Source organism: Passer montanus, unplaced genomic scaffold (genome assembly GCF_014805655.1).
Source record: "Passer montanus isolate IOZ18808 unplaced genomic scaffold, ASM1480565v1 scaffold194, whole genome shotgun sequence".
In the NCBI taxonomy this organism is placed as follows: domain Eukaryota; kingdom Metazoa; phylum Chordata; class Aves; order Passeriformes; family Passeridae; genus Passer; species Passer montanus.
In genome coordinates this window covers 33,982-50,195 of record NW_024366525.1, presented here as the reverse complement: position 1 = coordinate 50,195, position 16,214 = coordinate 33,982, and the positions used below count along the sequence as shown (strand labels likewise).

Genomic DNA, 16,214 nt, shown 5'->3' with positions numbered 1-16,214 from the left:
ATCCCTGCAGTGTCCAAAGCCAGCCTGGGCTAGTGGAAGTTGTCCCTGCCCACAGCACAGGGTGGAACTGGATGAGCTTTGAGGACCCTCCAACCCCAAACTATCCTGGAATTCTGTGATTCTCAGCAGCACCGCAGGGTGCTGCCAGCTCATGCTTCTGTGGGATGATTCCTTTGGCCCAAGCTTGTGGAGAAGAACATTTTTTCCCATTTGGATGGGTGGGAGCCTTTCCTTGCTGCCCAAAGTGCTCTGTCAGCCCTGCCCTCCCCTCGCTCTGACAGGGCAGCAGGTGAGTTGTGTTAGATACTTTATTCTGCCCCATTTTGAAAGCAGAGCCCTGCCAGGCTGGGGCTCCCTCACCACATGGGCTCCCCACTGGCTTCCAGGGGTACAGAAAATGATGTTTCATGCAGAGGAAAAGGTAAAATATTGTCTTTAAAAGCTACAAAGGGGAGGGGGGCTGCTGTTTCCTTTGTGATTTACTCATTTATCCTGCCTGGAAGTCATTCCCTGTACCTGCCTGTGCCTCATGGTCTGGACCTGATGCCACCAGGCACTGTGGCTGCAGCTCTGCAGGATGGGCCCTTTCTCTGTCCCTGAGATGTCACTGATGTCTCCTCTGGGTTAAACTGTTAAAAACAGGCTGTCCAGGGCAAGGGTGGAGTCCCCAGCCCTGGGGGGACCGTGTGGCTGTGGCACTTGGGGACACGGGTGGGCTCAGCTGTGCTGGGCTTGGATTCCATGATCCCAGAGGGTTTTTCCAGCCTCAACAATTCTCCCTCTGTGGGAGCTGTTTCCACACAGAGGGAGACTGGTGTTGCTGTAGAAGCAAAACCCACCCCTGGTGAGGCTGCTGCTTTTACCAGCAACAGCTGGTTTGGTGGAGGGGAGCTCAGCAGCCTGTTTTTGCCCCAAAATAAACCCCAATATTGGCAGGTAAAGCCCTTGCTACTCAAATCATGTGTGCCATCACCAAGTGCAACAACCCTGCTGGAACACATCACACTCCTATTCACAGATTCAGTGATTTTGTAAAGAAGTTTTAAAGGGTTTTTTTTATGGTGATTTAACTACAGACCCACCCCAAGTCTATAATCGTGGTTATAATTTAACTATATATATTTATGTAACTATATTTATTATGTATGGGAGGGGGAAAAAAGTTAACTCTACTTAAAGGATTAATTTAAGGAAATTATTGCCCACACTTTGCAATTATCATTTGGATTTTCTTTTGCCCCACACATGTTTCCAGAGAGCAGTTCAGAGAATCTTGGAATGGTTATTATTTTTACAAATGAAATGATAAGAGCTGTTCCCTCAGGTCCCTTCTCCAGAGGAAATGCCTGGTGATGTGGATGTGGAATTATTTCAGCACAGTTCTTTTGGGTACATTTCTTCCTCAAATATGTTTAAGAACAGATAAGATAACATAAAGCATCCTCACGGTGCTTGCTACCATGAGAAGAATTTTATTGACTGGGAAATCGTCTGGGGACAGAGAAATTGCTGCTTTGTCTCTCTGCACAAACCATTTCTGGGAAGAGCTCAGAGTTCTGCATCTTTGTCACAGCTTTGTTACATCAGGTGAGAGAGATCTGCACAGGGACACAGACTTAACATAATAAAGGACAGTTAAAGGATAAATTAAAAGGGACATTTAATGACCAAATCAGCGAGACATCACTGGCACCCAGATGATTCACCCCATTCCTCAAGGCTTAAAAAACAAGGGATTGTTTTAATGGAGAATTCTGAGTGTGACTTTCTTGGGAGGTGAGCTGGGGTGGGAGTTACACCAGGAAAGCTGATGGTGGGAACAACCTCCGAGTGGTGACTGAGAGAGCAGTGCCCCTGTCTGGGTACAGAGACAGGAAACTGGGAGGCTCCAGCAAAAATTTACTCCTAAAAAAGTATTTTCAAACAGATCCATAAATGAACACGGCATGAATCCTGTGAGGATTAACTCCTAGAACCGCAATTTCCCCGAAGAAGCTCTGACAGACTGTGCTGCTTCCCTCTACCGACCCCCAGTGTTGGTATCAGGGCAGAACACACAGATCAGCGAAAATCAGCACAAAATCACAGACTCTTGGATTAATAAAAGGGAATAAGCCTTTGAAGAGTTAAGCAGGGTGGAAAAAACAATTTAATACTAAATGTATTTCAAGTCAGAGAATTCTATGCAATTCTGTGATGAAAACAAGTTGTCTGTAGCCCCTCTGGCTACCCCTCTTGGTTTCCCAATACAGAATCTCATCTCATTTTTTTTTCTAGAGAGGCTGAACAGGTACAAAACGACCAACAAGAGGAAAAAATACTCCCCCTACAATCTGTAATAGAGATTTTGGGCAATAAAGTGGGATATTAGGGGGTACAATACAGAGAGGAATGTGAAGTAGCTACAATAGCTACAAAGACAACATCAATTTATTGACTGCAGTGAGAGCTTCCTCCAGGGTCCCAAATTCACAGAGGTGGGAAACATCCATCTTCTTCCTGGCACAGCTTGGGGCCAAGTCAGACTGAAACAGTGAAGATCTGGAGAAAACACCAAAGTGGATTTGGCAGGAGAGGAAAAAAATGCCCAGGTGAGTAATGAAAAGGTAAAAGACAGGACCAAAGTGATTCAGCGGTTTCTCTGCTCCATTCTGGACCGTGATGTTTCCTGGTGCTTCTGCACCACAACTGCTTTTGTTGTTGTTGTTGTTTAATGTGTCTCCTGATGGATCCCAAACAATCCACATCCAGGCTGGAATGACGAGGTGGCTGCAGGCTGGAGAAGATCACCGTGAGGTTTGGGTTCAGCCGTGTCCCAGGCGTTCCCTCTCGGCCCTCCCCGCGCCAGTCGCTGTCTGCGGAGCTCCAGAGCTGGGATTTGGTGTGTCGGGCGTTCTTTCTTTTAAAAATTACTTTTTCAATTATTGATAATTCGCTCTGTGCCCCCTTCCTGCTATTCCTGTGGCTGGGTACATCCTCCTGGGGGCTGGGACAAGAGGCAGCCCCGGGGCTCTCACTGCTCCGCAGCCGGAGGCTCCTCCTCGGCCTCCGGCTTCTCCGGCTGCGATTCCGGCGGGATGAGGCACTGCACCTCCTCGGAGCTGATGGCCACTTTGTCAGGCTGCAGCCAGCGCTTCAGGTGCTCCAGCGTGCTGGGGACAGCAAGGGGACACCGTGAGAGCAGCGAGTGACAGAGCGGCACGGGAACGCACACGGAGCGACGGGAAAAGCCTCCGCAGGCAATTCCTGCCCCTCTTAGTGATGAAGATCAGGAAATATGGCAGGGGAAAGGGAAGGGAACAAAACCAAAGCTGGAAGAATACCTCAAGTGTGTGAGCATTAATAACACTGGAAGGGTAAAAAAACAATACAATCCTAACAGTCTAACATCATAATTCGGTGCTCTTAAAAGTTAAGGCTTGTTTAATTACATCAGTGGGTGAGACTCAAAACGTCAGCACCACTCAGGAGTGACCTCCAACTTCATAGTCAAGTTCTAGGGACTGAAATTCTTTCATGGATAACATCCCCACCCTTTAAAAACAGTAGAAAGAGCACATAAAAGCTTGGTTTTAAATATAAACTGCATTGAAGTTAACTGGGAACCAAAGAAACCATCTGAGGCCTCCTTATAAACAGGGATTTCTTTTCATAGCTCTGGCTTAAGTAGGTTTTCTTCAAGGGAGAGAAATAATCTTGTCTTCCAGAAGCAATCATGGAAAATGTCAGCTGAGAAATGAGGAATTTGGAGAGTGTTCCATGTGATTGGGAATGGGAGATTGCTTAGGAAAAGGGCTCCCATCTTACTTCTGACATCATCTGTGAGAGGGCAGTGGGGGAGAGAGGCAGGGAAGGGAAATCCCACCCCAGGACTGGCACCAACCCCAAATCCCCATCTGAGGCACACGGGACATTCCCTGCCCTGCTGCACTCCCTCCCTACCCCCCGTGTGAGGAGGGAAATCACTGAGCAGGCCCCAGCTGCTTCCATGCAGTCCTAGGGCTGCAAAGATCAGAAAGGAGCAGGGGAAGCCCAAACCCCACGTGCTCTGTGTTCCCTCCAGCACAACCCCAGTGGGCATTCCCAAAACGCTGCAGGAATCCTGTGGCAGCCTCCCCGAGCTGCAGGGAGATGCTGTTTCTGTGTAATTCCTGACAGAACCTCCTTCCAGCTGTTGAGGGGGGAGTGGTGGCCCCTTCCCACCGTTACCTCTCGTCGGCATCGTGGCCCTCGAGGTAACATTCTGCCTCAAACTTCTCCTGCAGGAACCTGTCCCAGCATTCCTTCTTGGCCTGGGACAGCGTGCGCAGCATGTCCTTGGAGGTCACCTCCTGGGACAGGCCTCTGATCCTCATCAGCCTTCTCTCTGTCAGGAGAACAGGGCACTTTGTTATCTTGGTTATGGTTTGGTTTTGTTTTTTTTTCTGTAAGGAGAGAAGGATCTGGACTGCTGTATCAAAAAAAGTAAGTTAAATTAACTTTTCAAAACTAATTTATATTTTAAAAGTAATTTGCCCCCTCTATTTCAAGCCTGCCTGGCTTTCTTTCCTACATATGCACAAGATGATGTTTTTCAGGTGATGCTTCTGAAGGAAATAAGGTTTGTGCAATCAGCCAGCTCTGCCCGTTTGGGGTTTTAATAACTTTCGCACTTACTGCTCAGCTTCCATGAAATCACACAGGACGGCACAGATCTCACAGGCACTGAGTTCCCACAATTTCCATGCAAATTGGAAAATAAATCACTCTCATTGGTGCGTTGTGAAACAGCAACGAAGGCACGATGAAAGTTCTGGCAGAAATAAAAGCTTAAAAAGCCACTTCTGCCACCTGTTCTGTTGCTGTGCGCAGCCTCCACTTATTGTGGAGGGTAAAAACCAATTTTTTTCAGCTTTTGCTTTATAAAAAGTTCCTTTTTGTGGCAGAGACGAAGAAGCTGTGACTGAGCTTCACCTTCCACTGCTGCACGTGAAGAAAACGAGTCAGATTCTGTGTGAAACAGCTGCCTGACTTTTCGACCAGCACAAAACCAGAGGTGTCACCAGGCCCCTCGCAGCGGGAGACACTCACCCAGGGACGCCAAATACACCTCGGAGTCGTTCAGGGGTGCCCAGGGCTTCGGGCCGGGCTGGGAAGAGCTTCCCGATCCGCTCTCCTGCACGTAGGAATCCGTGAAGGAGTCCGTGAAAGCATCGCCGGCGTCCTTGTGCTCGGGATGCGGCAGACAGGAGCAGATCTCGGCCCAGAGGTCCTCGCCCGACCTGGCCACGGCGGAGTCCGCGCTCTCGATCATCCTCATCCCGGGATCCTGCCGCGGGGGGAACAAACGCTCAGCGCCGAGCCCGCCCAGGCCTCCGCCACCCCCCTCCCTCTGCCCAGGTCACGCCAGCGGACATTCCAGGCGGTTCTCATCCCACCGGGACTCCCGGCCGCCCTGCGGGGGGCGATGAGCCCGCGGTGCCCGTGAGGCGGAGGGGCCGCCCCGCTCCCGCTCCGCACCCACCGCCCGCGCTCCGGGCACCGCGGCAGCTCCGCCCGCGCCTCGCCGGCCCCGGCCCGGCCAATCACCGCCGCCACCGGGCCCGGCTCCGACCAATCACCGCGCGCCGCCGGCGGAGCGGGAGCGCCCATTGGTCCGCAGGGTGAGGGACGCTGACGCCGGCGCGCCGCCATGTTGGCAGAGGGCGGAAGGTGTCCCGGGCGGCGCGGGCGGGTGCGGTGTGACATTCCCGGGGCTCCGGCACAGCCCAGGCCGGGATGGGCTCCCGCGGGACTCCGGCAGCCCCGCCGCGCCTCTGAACCCCCTCTGAACCCCCTCTGCCCGCAGGCCGCTGCCATATCCGTGGGATGAGCCAGCTGCCGTGCGGCGCCCTGCTGGCACTCATGGGGCTGCTCTTCGCCAGGACCATGGCCTGGACATCCAGCGGGAAAACGCACGCGGAGCTGGTCAACAACCTCTACAGTGAGTGCCGGCAGCACCCCTCGGAATGTCAGCGTGCGGATGTTTCATGGCTGTGTGCGGATTTAGCGTGCTCCCTCGGAAGGGCTGGGGTTAATGTTCCCGAATCCCGGCATTTGCCCCAGCCTGAACTCGCTCTATTTATAGCTGGAAGCAAGGTGTTGTGCCAGGAGCGGCAGGAGCCTCTCCACACCTTCCTTCCCTGCCTCTGGAAGCGTGTGGCGCCCTTTCAAGCGCTGCAGCTCGGTGTTCCGAGCCCGGGGCGCAGCCCAGTGTCCCGCACATCCATCCCTGCTGTGCCTCCAGCTCTGCCCGGCGGCTGGAATGGTGCCAGGACGGGAGGAACTGGAACACAGTTCCAGCGGGCTGGAACACACATAACAACAGCTGTGAACTTCCCCGGAATTCCCGCAGAAAGGTCTGAAGGGATGTTGGATGTCTGTGCAGTCGTGGCCCTCGAGCTGGCTGCTGGAAGCGGAGCCGGAGTCTCGGTTTCCCGGCGTGAAACGTGACTCCGGTTCATTCCCGGTTCATTCCCGGTGTGCTCGGCGGGGCCAGAGGCAGGGTGGTGCTGGTGGCCCATCCTTTGCCATTCCCAGCAGGAATGGGAAAGGATGTCCTTCTGGCAGGGTTTGGTTTGCCGTCTCTCTCAGATCCCTCATTTATACCCCCAGATCCACGAACTCCCTGAAGTGTGCTTCCCCCCTCAAATCCCTTCTTGCTGGAAGGCCCAGGGTTTCAGTCCTGCCTGTCTCTCTTTTCCTTGTTTCCCAGAAAAAGGGATCATTAAGTCTCAGCGAGTCTTTGATGTGCTGCTGGCCACGGACAGAGGTCACTACATCAAGTATTTCCCATACATGGATTCTCCTCAGTCCATTGGTGAGTCACTTCTGGCAAAACTGCTGCTGCCAGCAGGGCACAAGGAGCCTTGGCAGGTGCTCCGTGGCCATGGTGTGGAATCCCTATCCCTGGAAGTGTCCAAGGACAGGGTGGATGGGCCTTGGACTAGCCTGGCCGAAGGGAAGGTGTCCCCACCCGTGGCAGGGACTGGATGAGCTTTAAGGTCCCTTCCAACCCAGAGCATCCTGTGATTCTGTGAAAGGAGACAAGTGTTTTCCTATTTTTGGGAGAAGGTGGGGGAGAATTAGGAACTGTTCCTACTGTGAATTTTACTCCTTGTCAAATAACTTGTGCCATCTGTTCCCTTTTAGGCTACAAGGCTACGATCAGCGCCCCGCACATGGTAAGGTGAAAACTCCTCACTTTCCTCAGGAATGGAGGGAATTGTTTATTTCTCTTTTTATATTTAATTTGTCTTCAAGTAGAAAACTGGAACATCCCATGGACATGATTATCCTGCTTGTTTCTTTAGGGATTTTTCTTCTTAAGGGGAGTTTCCCTTGTACTCTTTCATTTGCTTTAAAAGTGTGCTTAGATGGGAATTCCCTTTTGTTGTCTCTTTTTTTTCTCCTGCTGTTCCACATTTAACTCCTGAGCCTCTGCCTAAATCATGTCCTGCAAAAGATCTTCCAGGTCTGACACTTGAGTTTTGCTCTGGAAGTGTCAGGCATGAGGCCAGGTGTGCTGTGATTAAGTCAGAAAACAAGGAAAAGTGCTGGAAGAGGAGCCTAACCCCAGGATGTTTCCCACTTCCATGTCCTGGCTGTCCCTGCAGCACGCCCACGCGCTGGAGCTGCTCAAGGATCAGCTGGTGGAAGGTGCCAAGGCGCTGGATGTGGGATCTGGGAGCGGATACCTCACCGCGTGCTTCGCCAGGATGGTGAGCTCACAGCACTCTGTTCCCAGCCTGGGAAGCACTTCCCTTAATTAGGTATAATGGGACTACTCAGCCTTAAAACCAAGGAAGGGACACAGGGCTTGCACCTCTTCTTCAGAACCTCTGCTCTGGAGTTTCTTCCCCAGTTCCCACTGAAACCTGCCCTGGCTCTTCCATGCGGGAGCCATCAGGTATTTGATGTTTTTTCCAGACTGGCCCGACGGGGAAGGCTGTGGGTGTGGAGCACATCAAGGAGCTGGTGCAGGAATCCATCCGGAACGTCCAGGAGGATGATCCAGCACTGCTCAGCTCCGGCCGCGTCAAGCTTGTGGGTGAGCTCCCTGCACTCCCGGGCCTTTTCCCTTGGGGTCCTTCCAGTGCTTTGTTACAACAACCAGAGTCTTCCCTGGGTGTTCTCTGTCTGCAGTTGGGGACGGCAGGCAGGGATACCCCGAGGAGGCTCCCTACGATGCCATCCACGTGGGAGCGGCCGCAGCCGCCGTGCCCAAGGAGGTAAGAGAGCCGTGCTGGGCATCCCTGGGGAAAACGAGGGCACCACTGCCAGCTCGCCTTCCCTCCCAGCCTTCACGAGGCTGCCGGCGCCGTGGTGCGGGCCCTGTGCCGTGCTGAGCGGGGTTTGTGGCAGCTGCTGGAGGAGCTGAAGCCGGGCGGGCGGCTGATCGTGCCCGTGGGGCCCGAGGGTGCCAACCAGGTGCTGATGCAGTACGACAAGACCAGCGACGGGCACGTGGTGGAGACGCAGCTCATGGGCGTCATCTACGTCCCCCTCACCGACAAGGAGAAGCAGTGGCCTCGGTAAAGCCTGCTCTTCCCTCAGGAGCTCTCCTTCCTCTCGCTCTGAGCTTGATCTCCTTGGCTTTGCTGACCGAGTCCTGGATCCCTGGCAGATGCTGTTTGTGGGGAAAAAAAAATGGAGAGAAGAGCTTGGCAAAGCAGGGGGTATTTGCTGTTTAGTAGGGCTTGCAGGGTCTTATTTCCTCTTTTTCTGGAGCCTGTGTGTGTGTTCAAATTCCATGTGATGCTGGCACAGAACTGGGGGAGTAGTAACTGCTGGTTTTCCTTTGCCTCAGGGATGACCTCTGACACATGGATGGATGTCTCTAAAGGCACCTCAGAAAGCTCATGAGGGGGACTTAGGCCTGTAGATGGTCAGTATGGTTTTGTTTTTTTAATGGAAATTTCATCAATGGATAAAGGGAAGTTCTGCTTCAGAGGAGCTCGTTCTGGAGGGATGGAGAACAGGGACAGGAGCAGGGGAGGCTCTTGGAGGCCGTGGCAGCTTCCAGGGAGCGGATCCAGACAACTCCAGCTTTCCTCTCTGATAAACTCTAGATAACATCACAGAGAACTCGGGCAGCAGACAGGAATACCTAAAGCTTCACTAAAACCACTTTAATATCGACTACTCTGCCTAATGCTTGGCGAAAATAAGTCGCAGTTAGTGTCTTGGAGCAGCAATGTACCCTGACTTGTCAGTTTTTAAATACGGGAGCGTGTTCTCTTCCTGCCTGTGCCAACTAATTTAATGATGGGCAGCAACACTGGATTTGGAGGGTATGAAAAATACTCGGTTTTTTTCTGCGTGGAATTTTGAAAAATATTCATTTCCGGACTTGACCCTCTTTGGGGTTAAGAAAAATGTGCATTTCTTGGCTTTTCTGATTGGGGTTATAAAAAAACGCTCGTGTTTCGGCTTTTCCCTGACGCGTCCCTCCCGCAGGCGGCGACTGAGGAGGCTCACAAGGGGCAGGCGGGCTGCGGTGGGTCATTTGTGGAGCGGTTCTGAGGGGGCAAACTGCCGGGAGGGAAATAAAGAAGTAAATAAATAAATAAACGGAGGCGCTCTCTCTCCTCCATCGCCTCCCCCTCACGCCGCTGTGGGGGGGGGGGGAGGGGGAACGGGGCCACCCCGGGGGCGTGGCCTGGCGGGGCCGGCCCGCGCTGATTGGCCCGCGGCTCCCGGCGCGGCGCGAGCCGCGCCCCGCCCGCAGCGAGGAGGCCGCGCCGGCCCCCAAGAAGCGGCGGCTGGCGGGCGGCGAGCGGTACGTGCCGCCGCCGCGGAAGCTGAACCCCGGCGTGAGCTTCGGCGCCGAGCACTTCGCCGAGACCTCGTACTACTTCGAGGGCGGCCTGCGCAAGGTGCGCCCCTACTACTTCGACTTCCGCACGTACTGCAAGGGGCGCTGGGTGGGCCGCAGCCTCCTGCACGTCTTCGGCACCGAGTTCCGGGCGCAGCCGCTCGCCTACTACCGCGCCGCCGCCCGCGCCGGCCGCCTGCGCCTCAACGAGGAGCCCGTGCGCGACCTGGGCGTCGTGCTCAAGGTGCGCGGGCAGCGTGGGGCGGTGTCGGAGCCCGGCCTGCCCCAAGCCGGGCGGTGTGGCCGCGTAACACAGGGCCGGGAGTTGGGCTCGGTAATCCTCGTGGGTTCCTTTCAGTTCCACGTGTTTCCCCTCCACGGGTATACCCAAAGCTTCACTAAAATCAGTTTAATACCGACTGCTCTGCCTAATGCTTGGCGAAAATAAGTCGCAGTTAGTGTCTTGGAGCAGCAATGTACCCTGACTTGTCAGTTTTTAAATATGGGAGCGTGTGGAGGGGAAATCGGGGAATCCCCGCCCCGCTGGATTCGGGAATGTGTGGATCCTACAGCCCCACACGTGCCCCTCGGCTTCCTTGGCCCATAGGAATGGGAATAGCCCATGGGTGGTTGGATGGGCGAGGTGACACACAGACAAACCTTGTTATCCTAAATCCGGGATCCCGGGAGAAAGGGGCTTTCGTTCTTCTCCCACAGTGCCGAGCCCCGTTGTTTGTGGCCGGGTGGGTGGCTGCACGAGCTGGGTTCAGGCTGATTGCCCGTCCCCCTTCCAGAACAACGACTTCCTCAGGAACACGGTGCATCGGCACGAGCCGCCGGTCACGGCCCAGCCCATCCGCATCCTGGCGGAGGACGAGGAGGTGGTGGTGGTGGACAAGCCCTCGTCCCTGCCCGTGCACCCCTGCGGCAGGTTCCGCCACAACACCGTCATCTTCATCCTGGGCAAGGAGCACGGCCTGCGGGAGCTGCACACGCTGCACCGCCTGGACCGCATGACCTCGGGCGTGCTCATGTTCGCCAAGACCGCCGCCGTGTCCAAGCGCATCGACGAGCAGGTCCGGCAGAGGCAGGTGAGGGCTTGCTGAGCTCCAGAGTCACCCCGGTTTGGTCTCTGGGTGAGCACAAGCTCCCCAGACTACTCGTGATTGTGTTGTTGCTCTCATCTCTTGGTGCTTCTCCTCCCTAACAGGCTAAAGACACAGTGAGAATTGAGTTTGGTAATACTGGATTGGAAGGGAGCTCCTAAAAAATTTAATTGAATTTGGCAATCCTAGCGTGATAATATTGGATTGAAAACCCTAAAAATTTAACTGCTTTTGCTGATACCAGATTGGAAGGGATCTCCTAAAAATTTAGTTCAATGTGGTAATTTAATTTGGTAATATTGGACTAAAAGGGATCTCCTACAAATTGAGTTTGACTTGGTAATATTTAATTGTAAAGGGTCTCCTAAAACTTTAATTGATTTTGGTAATTTTAGATTTAAAGTGATCTCATAAAATTTAAATTATTTTGGTAATATTGGGTTGAAGGGGACCTTCTTCCCTAAGGGATTGTCCCACATGACTGTGCAGACTTACTGGGATCATGCACACCAGTTAGAGATGAGATTTATTTGTGAGCGGACATATGTCAACTGTCCAATTACTTCTGTAACTTCAAAATTCCTATTTTTCAAGAGTCTCTTGATCCAAACAGAACTTTTTCCAGGATTTGCTTCAGGGCTGTAAGCCAAAGGCTGTGGGAAGATGGCCCCTGAATTTAAAACAAGGCAAATAGACCAGGCCTTTCTGTTCTTGATTTCCCAGCTATCTGAGGAAAACGTGAGGGGAAATTCGGCTTTAAGTAGCTGATTGCATTTTTTTTCTTTTTCTGTTGTAATAAAACTGTCCCATCTTGGGATGTATTTTATTGAGGGGAGATGGAGGAGGAGCAGGGCCGGCGCTTGGCTGTGTTTTCCCCTGTGTTTGCTGAGCCTTCCTCCCGTGTCTCGCGCAGCTGGAGAAGGAGTACGTGTGCCGGGTGGTGGGGGAGTTCCCCGAGCACGAGGTGCTCTGCGAGGAGCCCATCCTGGTGGTTTCCTACAAGGTGGGCGTGTGCCGCGTGGATCCCAAGGGGAAGCCGTGCCAGACGCTCTTCCAGAGGCTCAGCTACAACGGCAGCAGCAGCGTGGTGAGGTGCCTGCCGCGCACGGGCCGCACGCACCAGATCCGCGTGCACCTGCAGTTCCTGGGACACCCCATCGTCAACGACCCCATCTACAACATGGAGGCCTGGGGCCCCGACAGGGGCAAGGGCGGGAAGATCGGCAAGACGGATGAGGAGCTGCTGAAGGCGCTGGTGGAGGAGCATCGTTCCAAACAGAGCCTGGAGGTTTTGGGTATTGGGGAGGAGGACTTGAACTCCGCTGGTGAGAGTAAAGACTGTGGGAATTCGGGTGACTACACAAAGTCTGCGGAGGCTGATCCTGTAAATGGGAGTTCCTGCCCTGCTGAGGGCGGGAAGGATCCCGAGAGGAATGATGTAGCAGCTTGCCCACTGAACTCTGATATCAACCTGGAAACGCTCGATAAAGACAAAGAGGGGTGGGGAGAGAAGGACCCTTTGTGCGTGGAGTGCAGGACGAGCAGGCGGGACCCGTCTCCCAAGGAGCTGGTGATGTTCCTGCACGCCCTGCGCTACAAGGGCGCGGACTTTGAGTACTGCTCCAGCATGCCCGAGTGGGCCATGGAGCACTGGGAGCAGTGACAGGGTGTCACACCCGGCCCCTGGGGACACTGCGGCCGGGACAGCAGCGTGCAGACACCAAAGACTGACTTTGCTTTGTGGCTGAGGTGAACAAAGCGTGCCTTGAGCTGGGCTGGGAGGGATCGGTGCGGCTGGAGAATTGTCCTGCTTCCCACAGGTGCTGTGAAAGATGAGCAGGGAAGCGAGGCTAAAACAGGAGTTTTGTGTTGCCTTTTAGTGAACTGGCACTTGAGGGCAACAAGGAACAAACTCTGCTCGGCACAGGCAGCTTTGCCTTCAGCTCAGTGGATTCTGGATCAATTATCCACATGGATAATGAAGTGTATGCACTGAAAGTCAAAAACTGATTTTTCTTCCAGCCTGCTGTGTTCCTGTGTCTTACAGCAAGAGCTGCTGGATGTCATGTCATAAAAAAACCCTGATTTTATTGTATTTTGTTGTCAGATTGATTTCAAAACAACAAGATTACTCCTGAGAACACTGTGAGGTAAAACCAGAACACTGTGATCTGTTTTGTGCCTGCTGTTTGCCAGCAAGATCCACTTGTCTTTGAAATTACCAACATTCATTCAAATAATTACTTAAGTTAGTAGTTCTGGGTGCAGGTATTGGGCCTGGTTTTGGAGGTTCTGTTCCCCAGATTTTTTAGTATCACTTTAGTGTGACAATCAGCTTTCAAGAAAAGCAAAAGCAGTTTTATGAAGAATACTTCTTTTAATATAATGTTATATGAATTTTCATATCACCCCATAGTTCTTATTTTCATTAATTTTTACATCATTGATTCTTGGCATCTGGGAGGGTTTTTATGTTAATTTTGGAGATCTCAGGTTGGCCAGCCCACAGGAATTAGTACCTTCCTCCTAAAATCACTTGATGATGTCACCAGGGTCAGGACATAACCACCAAATCACAATAAACCATTGCTTGCTTCAGTAGCCCACAGGAGCCAGGTGGTGTCTTTCTCTGCTAGGTCATCCAGCTGATGTTGAATATTTCCATAAAAATTCACTCAGGTTTGAGCTTTGCTCTTCCACATCCTGCCAATGGTTTGGTAATTCTAATTTAATTCCAGATATTTAGAGAGGTGATGCTAAAAATCAGCATTATCCAAATTTTTGCTGCATTGGAATACACCTTTCATGGAAATAAATGGAACTTGGGCACCTTCAGTGTATTAAAGAGGGTGGCTGGAGCTCTTACTGGATTTGGATATAGGGGAGTGGGAATGGATTTAGGGATGACTGTTAATTTGGACTTTGATGTGTCCCAGGTTATGCTGGGAGGTTTTTTGGTAAGAAATTTCTATTACAAAAAAAAAACTCTGTCAGGGATTTTCCTGACACTGGGGCCAAAGGGCCTGATGAGGAACTGGAGCTCAGCACTGCTTCTTCCTCTTTTCCTGGAATAATGCCTGCAGTTGGCAACTTTTAATTTCCTGGTCAAGAAACCCCTGGGCTTCTGTTCCCAAGATTCTTTGAACTATGAAGATTTAGGATTTATTTCACAAGGATCTTACATTTTATTTTATTTTATTTTATTTTATTTTATTTTATTTTATTTTATTTTATTTTATTTTGTCAAAACAGTGTTTGATGTTTTGTTAGCTGGGAAAATGTTGCTCTTGGAGATGCCCTGTGATAAATTCCTATCTGAGACTGGGTCTGAGGTAAATACTGGATCCTGGTTGTTGGCATAAAGTTTTCCATACAAAGTGTGTGTCCTGGAAGAATTCCTTTCCTTAGTACACCTTTACTTGGACATGGCTTGACAGTGCTGGGTTAGGTTTGGACTTGATCCTAGATGATCTTATAATTCTATTTTTATCAGGAAAATGTCTTTCTCACTGTGCTAAAGCACTTTTCCATACAAATAAACCCTCCTGGCAAACTTCCCTGTGCCTTGGCCTCTCCCTGTGCAGGACTGGCTGGAATCAGCCCCTGAACACTCACCTTCCTCACAGTAACTCCTGTCCTGTTGTGTTTTAACCCATCCATTGTGCTTGGGAACCTTTTGTGAGGCTGCACCGTTGTGATCTGGCCAGGATTGGGCATGATCTGATTTCCAGAAGGATTTAAGTGTAGTTAAAGCTTTGGCAGCGTGTGCAGGGAGGGCTCAGAGCTGTCACAGCAGAGGTGGGAGATGTCCCTTGCCCTGGAAGCTCTGAGTTTCACTAAATTCTACTTCCAGGCCTCTAATTCCAGATTTTTATTTTGTTTGTTTTTAAGTGAACCATGGATGGCTTAGGCAGAGAGGAAAAGTTTTCCTGTATCTTGTCAATACACTCATTTGTGCTTTTTAAATTGCCATAACTCGATGGAGGACAAAGCCAAGTGCAGTAATTATCTGAAGAGAACTTGATGTCATTTTCAGTGAGGGGCTGGGACCTTAAAGCCCATCCAGTTCCACTCCCCTGCCACGGGCAGGGACACCTTCCACTATCCCAGCTGGCTCCAAGCCCTGTCCAAGCTGGCCTTGGACACTTCCAGGGATCCAGGGACAGCCTCAGTTTTTCTGGGTACCCTGTGCCAGGGGCTCCTCACCCTCCCAGGGAAGGATTTCTTCCCAAAATCCCATCTAAATCTTCTCTTTTCCAGTTCGGAGCCATTCCCCCTTGTTCAAAGCTCCCTTTAGGCCCTGGAAGGGGCTCTGAGGGTTCCCTGGAGCCTTCTCCTTTCCAGGCTGAACAATCCCAGCTCACTCAGCCTTTCCTCATAGGAGAGATCTTCCGTCCCTCTTAATTCTTACTGAAAGCTTTCACAAAGGACCCAGCCAGCCCTACCAGGACGTTTTGTTGGGATCCCAGAGGAGATTGACAGTAAAAGGGGTTTGTTCCCAGTGTCACAGCTGGAGGCTCTGCCGCGCTCTGAGGGAAGGAGGTAAGTCAGGCCACCCCACAGCGAGGCACCTCAGGAAGCTGGGTGAGACCCTTCAGTCCCTCGGGTCACTCTGTCCTGGCTGTGACCCCTAAATGCCTTGGGACGCTATCCTGGGTGACCCCTAGATCCCTCATGACGCTCCCTCCCGGCTGCGACCCCTGGAATCTGTGGGACACAGTCCTGCCTTGTGACCCTAAATCCCTCAGGATGCTGCGTCGTGTCTGTCCCGGGTGCCCTTCTGCTTTTCCTTCTCCCCCCGTAACGGCCGAAGGGAGAGGAGGAGAAGGAGAAGACCCCTTGGAAGTGTTAGGAAAAAAAAAATTTGGTGTGAGGGGAAAAAAAAGTTTTTTTCCCGACGAGGATGGGATTCGAACCCACGCGTGCAGAGCACAATGGATTAGCAGTCCATCGCCTTAACCACTCGGCCACCTCGTCACGGCAGCTTCTCCCTCACCGGATTTATAAGGAAGTGCTCCCACCGCCTCCATCATCTCCTCCCGCCCGCCGCTCCCCCGCGCGGCGGCGCCGGTTACGCGGCCCTGCACGGGCACAGAGCGGAGCGAAGCCTCCGACCGAGCGCCCCGCGGAGCCGGTGCAGCACCGCGCCACCCCCATCACCGCGGGTGAGGGCGCGCGGGCCGCGCGACACACCGAAATGGCAGCAGCGGGGCGACCCGCGGAGGCCGCCATGTTGTACGGCACGAGGGGGGCGCCATGTTGTACAGAGCCGT

At 52.5% G+C, this 16,214-nt stretch overlaps 3 protein-coding genes and 1 non-coding gene across 8 annotated transcripts; 2 read left to right on the top strand and 2 right to left on the bottom strand.

The window, feature by feature from the left end:
• Positions 1–1,208: 1,208 nt before the first annotated feature.
• Positions 1,209–5,560, bottom strand: CCDC32 (coiled-coil domain containing 32). 4 transcript variants are annotated; one of them, XM_039706554.1, is made up of 4 exons: positions 5,504–5,560; positions 5,071–5,308; positions 4,210–4,366; positions 1,209–3,152 (listed from the first exon to the last, which is right to left on the bottom strand). In XM_039706554.1, exons 2-4 carry the CDS (start codon positions 5,297–5,299, stop codon positions 3,014–3,016), a joined length of 525 nt encoding a protein of 174 aa, XP_039562488.1. In that variant the 5' UTR covers positions 5,300–5,308; positions 5,504–5,560; the 3' UTR covers positions 1,209–3,013. The 4 variants fall into 4 exon arrangements, with proteins under 4 accessions (XP_039562488.1, XP_039562489.1, XP_039562486.1 ...); XM_039706555.1 differs by having other exon boundaries at positions 5,500–5,542; XM_039706552.1 differs by having other exon boundaries at positions 5,395–5,521.
• A 96-nt stretch (positions 5,561–5,656) lies between these two features.
• On the top strand, positions 5,657–9,587 carry LOC120500969 (protein-L-isoaspartate(D-aspartate) O-methyltransferase-like). 2 transcript variants are annotated; one of them, XM_039706559.1, is made up of 9 exons: positions 5,657–5,713; positions 5,828–5,962; positions 6,734–6,838; positions 7,171–7,202; positions 7,635–7,739; positions 7,948–8,068; positions 8,164–8,249; positions 8,383–8,552; positions 8,828–9,587. In XM_039706559.1, the coding sequence occupies exons 2-9, from the start codon at positions 5,848–5,850 to the stop codon at positions 8,838–8,840; spliced, it is 747 nt and encodes a 248-aa protein (XP_039562493.1). In that variant the 5' UTR covers positions 5,657–5,713; positions 5,828–5,847; the 3' UTR covers positions 8,841–9,587. The 2 variants fall into 2 exon arrangements, with proteins under 2 accessions (XP_039562493.1, XP_039562494.1); XM_039706560.1 differs by lacking the exons at positions 8,383–8,552; positions 8,828–9,587 and adding an exon at positions 8,319–8,381 and having other exon boundaries at positions 5,698–5,962.
• Positions 9,286–14,498, top strand: RPUSD2 (RNA pseudouridine synthase domain containing 2). Its single transcript, XM_039706561.1, has 5 exons — positions 9,286–9,311; positions 9,478–9,517; positions 9,651–10,079; positions 10,630–10,926; positions 11,855–14,498. Exons 1-5 carry the CDS (start codon positions 9,286–9,288, stop codon positions 12,602–12,604), a joined length of 1,542 nt encoding a protein of 513 aa, XP_039562495.1. The 3' UTR covers positions 12,605–14,498.
• Positions 14,499–15,836: 1,338 nt separating this feature from the next.
• Positions 15,837–15,918, bottom strand: TRNAS-GCU. The gene has a single exon. It is a non-coding gene; the product is annotated as a tRNA-Ser (tRNA).
• Positions 15,919–16,214: the final 296 nt, after the last annotated feature.